Source organism: Mchenga conophoros, linkage group LG7 (assembly GCF_057382185.1).
Source record: "Mchenga conophoros isolate Kocher_MC1m ecotype Shallow Benthic linkage group LG7, M_conophoros_male_GT1.1, whole genome shotgun sequence".
NCBI lineage: Eukaryota > Metazoa > Chordata > Actinopteri > Cichliformes > Cichlidae > Mchenga > Mchenga conophoros.
Genome location: NC_140532.1, coordinates 44,170,676 through 44,180,092, shown reverse-complemented (window position 1 = coordinate 44,180,092; position 9,417 = coordinate 44,170,676). Strand labels below are relative to the sequence as shown.

Sequence of the window (9,417 nt, the reverse complement as noted above, 5' to 3'; positions counted from 1 at the left end):
GCTGCACAGGCAGCACAGTGTCAGAAATCCCTGTTCTTCAGTCCGGACTGTCCAGATGGAACACCACCTGCCATCTCAATCCTTGTTGACGCGGCGGTAAATCCAATGGCCGGTAAGAACTACCTTTAGTAGTTTTAGACTTCAATGGCTAAAAAGTTCATTATTTAAATTAAGGGGCGATGATTATAAAACATAAAGTAAACTTGTTAAAACTCATAACAGATAGGTTTGAAAAAATTGAAAGAAAGAAGTAACACTGCTAAGTCTGCTAAAGTAACATTAAATGACTGTTCCTGTTTGTATCTTCGCGAATGACCACCTAAAATATCCCTGGCTATTATTCATCAAGCACATTTGTGTGTTTTGATACAACATTTATCATTTATATTATGTATAAGAACATCATATCCTTTTTTTCCTGTGAAAGATCAGACTCTTCTCCCCTGCTACCTTTTCAACACAACTTTTGTTAATAAAATATAAAAGCATTTAAGGTAAAACGTTAAAATAGTTTATGTTTATTTCGTAACGAATTTCCTGTTCTTGACATTGCCTTCCCTTCCCAGTTATACAATAGGGTGCACCAGGCTCAAAATCTTAGCTCATTATCTATCAGTCAATCACACAGCAACTCAATGCATTTAGGTATGTTCACATGGTGAAAGGCGATTTAACTGTTCTACTGGGGAGTTTCTGCACAATCGTCTCTAGGATTTATACAGAATGGTCCAAAAGGAGCAGAAGAGGACCACATAAGGAGACACTCCTGGCAGCTAAGAGTAGAAAATTGAGCTGTTTCACAGGGTTCTCCAAAGTGGACGACAGAAAAATTAGAAACATGTTGACTGATATGATGAATGGTAAATGGTAAATGGCCTGTATTTATATAGCGCTTTACTAGTCCCTAAGGATGAGTCTTGGTGTAAACAGCATGGAAGCAGAGATCCATCCTGAATGACAATGTCTCAAATGACCTCCACAGTCACCAGATCTCGATCCAATAGAGCACCTTTGGGATGGGATGGAACAGGAGTCACATTGTACATGTGCAGCTCACAAATCTGCAACAACTGTGTGATGCTGTCATGTTAATATGGACCAAATATGGACTACTTTCCACATCCTCTCGAGCTCTTCTCTCAGCCCTTGATATTTCTCCAGCTTCTCGTGTTCCTTCTTCCTGATGTAGCTATCACTTGGTACAGCTACATCTATCACTACGACCACCTTCCTCTGCTTGTCCACAACTACTATGTCTGCTGGAAGTCCCACAGGATCTTAGGTCATTCATTCTTGACAAGCCTTGTGTAGCACCCCTCTTGTCGTCATGTTGAACATCATGCCAAGTATTGTGTTGTATGTTTAGTCAAGACAAGTTTCTAGCTTCAGCCTCACGTCAAGTATAGTATTGAGTGTATCTTTCACCACAAGTTTCTAATTCTTGTACACCACATTAAATAATACCTTGTGCCTTAGTTAAATAAAGCATTTGAGAACTTTGAACTCTGCACGCCTGTCTTTCACTTGAGTTCAGTTCTGTACAGGCCCTCGGGCCCCCTTGACAGTATTGCTCACGTAGCTTTTGTAACCAGTTTCCAGATTCAGGTTAGCTACTCTTGCACTCAGTGCTCTGCCACACTTGGGGCTTGGTACCCAATCTCAGATGAGGGTGATAATATCTCCCCTATCTAAAACCTGGGGTTGAATATTTAGTCTTAGTTATCCTAAGATGCATTTGCTGTCATCACAGTAAACAGATAAACCTTTCCATTATTTTTCATATTTGTGCAGCTGTACAAGCTTCTAGCCAGTCACCTGCTCTAGTGATACTATAGTGAGGGAACCTCAAATGATTCTGTTATTAAAATTATTCTGTGCATCTACACATTGATTCTGACAGCAATCAAACATGTTCCAGTGTTTGAAGACAATCAGCCTACAGCTGTGAGCAGCAGCCACTAAGCCAGTCTTCAAAGGATGGAAGAAACTTTTGGCTTACAAAGGCTCTCAGAGAAAAGTCATTGTTTATTTGAAAAATCAGATGTTTTTTCTTAATTAATTTAATGATAAGTCACCTGAAAGGGAGCCCCAAGTGTGCTATTGCATCTCTTATCATGGTATTTTGTGCTGTGTTTGCCAAATGGTGCCAATGACTTAATGACTTACTCCATTCTGATTTCAGACAGCATGGCTTTAAACAGCACAGACGACTTTCCCTGAAGCTGAGTGTTTCAGTTGTTCTCCGTGCGATAACAGCATGCCTCCATTTACATGGGCTGTTCACAACCTGCTGTGCAGGTGTCTCAGCATCCCCATCTCTGCGTGGTTCACTCTTCTGTGTCTCTTTATCATTGTGCCAGCTGTACTCGGAGGCTGTTTTAGTATCCGCAGCTTGTATTTGAGGACACTTCTCAAGATATTTGAGGTGAGCTTGATTTGGGTGCCTAATATCACTAAAAAGGTACAAAATCAAAATCCTTTAAGTTCATATGTGTTTCATTCAAAGACTTTCTAAATGATAAAATCTGGATTACTTAATGATCATTTATTGTAACCCCTGAGTTTTTAGCAAAGTACATTTAATCATGTTGATTTGAAAAATGCATTGCAACAACAAAAGGCGCAAAGAGGATGGAGGCCTTTGTTCTTAAGGCTCAGAGGGACTGTTAGAAGCACAGGGGATGTTGCTGCTGCTTCTTCGGGGAGTAAGGCTTAGTGACTCCACCCTAAGAAGAAGCAAGCATTTACCCATGTGATAAATTCTACTACTCAGGAGAAATGTAATCGTAATTAAAGCTTAAGGAACATGCACGAGGATTGCAACTGTTTTTTGTTTTGTTTTGGTTTACGGGCTGGAGGACCAGGTTACAACATGGTCACCCTGCTTGGATGTACAGTGATGTTTTATTTGCAGTACATGCCATTATGATACTGTGACGATGATATAGTGTTTTTTTTAAATGTCTTCTCTGGTGCAAACATCATGTTCCTCAAAACTGTTTGGTTTCTTTAAAACAGTTTTTTTTTTAATTTTTGGAAAAAGGTTGGATTGGAGGTAAATTGGATCACAATATCAGAACTGTTTCTCGAGTTTCTATGCTTTGTTTTCTTAGCTGCAGGCTTCTGAGCCAAACTTGGTTTCCCATCCTTTTCCTCAGCAGAGCTTTAGTCTCCAGGGAGCATCTTGCCCAGTTTCATTACTTTGATCATATTTTTGTCTGTGCTTTCCATTTTCTCTTTGAATCTGTGAACTTGAAGGTATTTTGGAGACCTATAAGGGTTGTTACTAATGCTTATCTAATGCCACAAGAACAACCTTTGAGAGCTCAAATAGAATAGAAAAGCCCTATATAAGAATCAGTCCATTCACAGCTGCTTGTCAACAGAAGAATGAATGCAGCGGTAAATTGTTCAGCCTCTTTTTTATATACTTGTTTTTTTTTTATTTTTTTGTCCTAAATTAGTGGGCAACCTTACGAATGGAAATGAGAGCAAAAGAAAAAAATCAGCAACTCTACAAAACACATACAAATGGTAAACCTTTTTTTCATATATTGATCAGTGTTATGATTCTGGGACGTGTATCTTAGTCATTTTGAAGTGGTTTTTTTTACTATTTAGTTTTCCTTATGTAATCTGGTTTTCTTGGTTTTCTTTGGGTTTTTATATTCATGTATCTTTTCCCTGCAGTACATTAGTTCTGTCCTTGGTCATAGTTTTGTATATTATACTTTCCTTACTGTTCTGCCCTTTTGTGTCAAATCTCCATCGGTCATGTTTACCCTTGTTTGGTTATTTCCTGTTTTATTTGGGTAACCAGTGTCTTCTGTGTTTTGGTAATTAATTTACTTGTCTAGTTTCCCATAATTAGTGCTCCCCTCCTGTCACTGTCTGCCTCAAGTACCTTGTGTATTTATTGGTGTATTTATTGTAATTGCGTCTCCCCTCGTCCTTTGTGGGGTAGTCCCACTAGCTGTGCAGTCCTTAGTCCCAGTCCTTTTTCCTTGTGGATTTTGTCACCTATTTCTGGACTGCCTGTTACTTGTTCTTTTATTGGTTCAAATGCTCAGGTTTAAACTGAACCTTTATCTACTGCATCCTGTATTTGGATACTCCACAACACCTCACACAACTGAACCTGACAGTCAGTCATAAATGTTTATTTGACTTGTATGAGTTTTAAACAATGAAATCATTCATTTTTCTCTGCACGCTCTCTGCAGGTATCATAGCCAAAGAATCACCAGCATCTTTGCAGCAGGAGATCCGGGGTTCTGCCAGCTGTCTGTGCTCAGATCATGAGTTTGATATGGCTGATATCTTCTACTTTTGCCGAAGGGGCGTGGAGAGCATAGTGGATGATGAAGTGACCAAGCGATTTTCAGCCCAGGAACTTGAGAGCTGGAATCTGCTGACTCGGAGCAACTACAACTTCCATCACATAAATATGAGACTTACACTCCTGTGGGGGCTGGGACTTCTCACCCGCTATGGCATCCTGCTGCCTCTCAGGTATGACTTGTGTCATTAAAAGAACTGTGATTGGCTGGGTGACTGCTGAGGAAACTATTTGTTCTTTTTTCTGCAGGGTTACTCTTGCAGTCACTGGCATTAGTCTCTTCCTATTCCTGACCACCTTAGTGGGGTTTTTACCAAACGCAGCGTAAGTTTGCACAACACCTAAAGTCTCCAGTGTTGTGAGCACCAGCCTGAAGAGATATAAAGTGACTCTGTGGCTACATGCTGTATGTCTTCAGGTTAAGATCCTACCTCAGTGAGAAGGTTCACATGATGGGCTATCGCATGTGTGTAAGCTCTCTCACGGCAATCATCACCTATCATAACAGGTACAGTAAAAAAAACCCAAACAAACATCAGCCTTATTCAAACCCATGGCAGCATCACGTTGTTTGACAGGAAAACAGCTTTAACGTAATGTCTCGATTTAAGATATCCTAGAGACTAATCGGGTGACTTTTTAACAACAAACATGGCAGATTTTCACTATTTTGTACTGTGTCTATGTGTCTTATCTGCAGAGAAAACAAACCAAAGAATGGTGGTATATGTGTGGCCAATCACACGACACCCATTGACGTGATCATCTTGGCCAGTGATCGCTGCTACTCTTTGGTACAACATTTTGTTTCTCTGAGTTTGTGTACATCAGCATTTATCAGAGTATTTGAGATGAGCAGAGTTTTTGTTTTTGAACTTGGCTCTCAGGTTGGACAGATGCATCGTGGGTTGCTGGGGATGATCCAAAGAGGAATGGTCAAATCCTCCCCGCACATCTGGTTTGACAGATCAGAAGTCAAAGACAGACACCTAGTGGCCAAGAGGTAAAATTGCATCGTCTTTATATATAAATCCCCTTTCCTCATGAGAGACAAAAAGTAAATCAGTGTGGGTGACCCGGGATAGGAAGGATCAAAACTGCCAACAGAACATATAAAGAAAGAAAGCAATCACTCATTTATTCAATGAGTGATTGCTAATAATATTAAGTTAATATTAAAATTTACTTTGAAGACAAATAGGAGAATTCATTAATTCACTAAATATATCATATATTGCTATTTATGTTCAGATTTGTTTTCATATTTCATTTATTTGGTATTTTTTGATGTTCTTTTTTGATGTTTACATTTATATCTTTACTATTTCCCATCATTTTAGACCCCGTTTATTGACTGACTTTATGTAAAGTGTATTTTTCTTTGCAGATTCATTCATGCATTTTTCTGTTTTAATTTCTGCTTCAGTATGCAAATAAGTGTGCTGTCTTTGGCTGCTCCCTGTTCTTCAAGAGGTCACCACAACAGATTGGTCCTCATATTTCACTGAGCTTAGATTTCACACCCAGTGCCCTCGCCGACTAAATGTGCTTGGGAACTGCACTGGAGTTGTGTTCTTGTGTTTCATCAGGAGGATTCCTTTTTTTGGGGGATGTAACCACTTAGGATGTTAATGTGGTTAGCAACGGATAGGAGGCATGGCTGGATAAATACAATACTGTGCAAAAGTCTTGATCCACTGTCATTTTTAAAAATATTTTTCAAGGAAAATGGGAAATAGGTGCAGCGATTTATTGAAAACATACATGACAATACAGCACATAAGAAAAAACTGTCAGCTTTGTTTTCATTTATTTAAGCAGTCGTCACAAACAGTTTTCTAGGCGTCTTAAAGCACATTCAAAGCTCTTCTTTGGATGATGTTGTTGCTTCACATGGGTTCAATAATGTTGGGGTCTGGGAAGGCCAGTGCATCACTGATAGTATTGCATTGTGTTTTTGTTTTTAATCAGGTGCTATTCTGGATTGGCAGTGTGTTTGGGATCATTGTCATGCAAAACAATGAAGTTAGTCAGATACTTTCCAGATTGTATTGCATGGTTTATTTAAATCTGAAGCTACTTTCCCACTTTCATAATTTTGTTGATTTTGACAAGATCATCAACAGCACTGGCTTAAATGCAGCCACAAAGCATGAAAGAGCCTCCACCTTGCTTACAGATGGCTGTCGATGCTCACTGTTGTCCCTCCCTTCTGAACTTATTTGTACACAGTGGCAAAGATTTTAACCACAAGCTTCAAACTTGAATTCATCACTCCATAAAAGACATGTATCCACTGATTTTCATTTCAGTTCTTGTGTATTTTGGCATCCCTCAGCCTTTTCTCCCTGTTTCCCTTTCTGAAGATTGGCTTCTTGACAGCCGTCCTTCCACTGAGACCATTTCTGATGAGGCTTCAGTGAACAGTAGCTGGATCAGCTGAAGGCCCAGATGCATCTCACGTGTTCTGTGTCAGATCTTTGCTGATTTTTTTCCTATATCTTAAGGACATTAATTTCAGATACTGTTCATGTGCTTTGGATAGCTTTTTAGGTCTGCCATTTCTTCTCTTTTCCTCAAACTTTTTAACAACATGCTTCACATCTACATTACGTGTAGACACAACATTGGTTTGTCTATTGTGTTATAGGTGTGTTTTTTATGCTTAAATGATCCACAGGGCATTATTAAGTGGCTTAAAAAAACATTATTGTGAAAATAGTCAGGGACAAGAACCGGACTCAGAATGAGTGAAAAGGCAGCCAATGTGCAAAAGACAAATTTCGGAAGATCTTCAGAAAGCCTGGAAAACTATTGCTTAAGAGCACTTGAAGAAACTATAAGAAAGTCTAGAAGCTTGGAAGCAAAGCATAAAGCATAAATGAGGGGTGACTCAAGACCTTTGTACAGTAGATGCAATAAGGGGGTGTATATAGTTATGTGTGTGTATTTGCATATGCATGTATGCATCATATCACAGCCAAAATACTGTGTGTCAGGCATTTACCACTGCATGATTCCCACTGTGAGTTTCACTAAATTTGGTTCACGTGATTAAAAGTGAAGTATTCAGCAGTCAGTGTAATACATTGGTTTCGGCTATTTGTATAATTGCAGTAGGTAAGACTAGATTTAAAGTGGTTAGATTTCAATACAAATATTTTAATCTGTTTGTTCTGGTTTTTCATTTCAGGCTTAGTGATCATGTGGCTGATAAAACCAAACAGCCCATCCTCATCTTCCCTGAGGGTGCGTATCATAATGGGTGTAATCTAAGCAGAAAGCAGCCGAAACAGCCTCGTTAGTATTGTTAAGATCCTCACACTGTGTAATTTTCAGGTACTTGTATTAACAACACATCAGTGATGATGTTCAAAAAGGGCAGCTTTGAAATTGGCTGTACTATTTATCCCGTTGCCATTAAGGTAGGAGCTTCAGTCCATTTCCTCCTATCTCCTCATACTGCTCTTACTCACTGCTGACGGGCCGTTTATGGTCATCTTGCAGTATGACCCTCGCTTCGGTGATGCTTTCTGGAACAGCAGTAAGTGTGGCCTGGTGTGGTATCTTCTCAGTATGATGAGCAGCTGGGCCATCGTATGCAGCATTTGGTATCTGCCACCTATGAACAGAGAGGTAAAGCCCTGCCTTAATTTAAACAATTTAAATCATATAATGTTTAATTCATCTTTTTAAGAGCCCGATTTTTCTTATTGTTCATATGCAGGAAGGAGAGGATGCAGTACAGTTTGCCAATAGAGTGAAAGCCGCCATAGCTGCCCGAGGCGGATTAGTAGATCTCATCTGGTGAGACACGTTTATATTTATATATAATTTATATTTCCGAACAATGACGTGTTCATTGTTGGAAAAGGGAAATGTGAACAGTGGTGCAACTGGGACTTAGAAACTGTGCAGTGTTATAGTTGCCCAATTTTACTTGTTTCCTTCAAGCTTTACGGAAGAATTAACAAATGCCGACTTTGCACTTGTAACCGCTGACAATTCAATGAATAATACCCCTCAATGTATGTTCTCTCAGGGATGGTGGACTGAAACGAGCCAAAGTGAACAATGCTTTTAAAGAAGGGCTGCAGAAACTTTACAGCAAAGTTCTTGTAGGTGACCATGAAGACCAAAGTGAAAGGATGGAAACCCAGAAAAAAAAAAAAGATTCAACCACAAGACAATGAGGACACAGTGAATGTATGTTATCACTGCAGAGTTTTACTTCTTAAAGAACATTTTACATAAGGTGAATGTAAAATACCACAGGCAGCAATTTGTACAATAGCTGCTTTGTTGGGTACAACTTTCTAGTACTGGGCTGGACCCTCTTTCATTTTGGTCCAAAATGTGCCAAGAAAATATTCCCCACACTGTTACACCATCACCATCAGCCTGAACTGCTGGTAAAACGCAATATGGATCCATGCTTTGATATTGTTTACACCAAATTATGACTGTGCCATCAGCAGAAACCGAGACTCAAACAGGCAATGTTTTCCAATCTTCTGTTTTACAATTTTGCTGTGCACTCAGGGACACTCTTCTCCATGCCACAATCAGAGTCACTTATATCGTCTTCCTTCCTCATTCTGATACTCATTTCAAACTTCAGCAGATCTTGTACATAGACCATGTACATATTACTAAATGCATAGGATTGTTGCCCTGTGACTAGATGATTAGATATTTGCTGTAACAATGAGTTACACTGTTATTTCTACCAGGCTGTAGACCAAAGAAAATGATTTTATGCATCTAACTATCTATATTGCTTTGTATCCAAGGTCAGTCTAAATGTATTTAAAGTTGTACTTTATTAACTTCTCTTTTTTAACTGTTTGCATTAAGGCCAAAAGCTGAACATCTCTGCAACCGTTTTGTGGGCATGTGAGCTTGTTGTTGTAGTATCTGATTAAAACATTTTCCTCTGACTGCAACAAGTGTTTACTACTAAAGCTGTTACATCACAGCCAGACACTTTGGCAGTGCTAGCTAATGTACTAATCGGCTCAAGTGTCTATATGTGACTTTGATCTTTGCTGAATTTTGTCCATGAAAAGGAAAGCGAG

General features: G+C 39.2%; 1 protein-coding gene across 1 annotated transcript; it reads left to right on the top strand.

Moving 5' to 3' along the window:
- gpat4 (glycerol-3-phosphate acyltransferase 4) lies at window positions 1-9,251 on the top strand. The gene is made up of 13 exons (XM_085279493.1): window positions 1-112; window positions 2,183-2,425; window positions 3,465-3,534; window positions 4,224-4,512; window positions 4,589-4,663; window positions 4,758-4,847; window positions 5,040-5,133; window positions 5,227-5,342; window positions 7,533-7,588; window positions 7,679-7,764; window positions 7,847-7,975; window positions 8,067-8,146; window positions 8,382-9,251. The coding sequence occupies exons 2-13, from the start codon at window positions 2,258-2,260 to the stop codon at window positions 8,530-8,532; spliced, it is 1,404 nt and encodes a 467-aa protein (XP_085135619.1). The 5' UTR covers window positions 1-112; window positions 2,183-2,257; the 3' UTR covers window positions 8,533-9,251.
- Window positions 9,252-9,417: the final 166 nt, after the last annotated feature.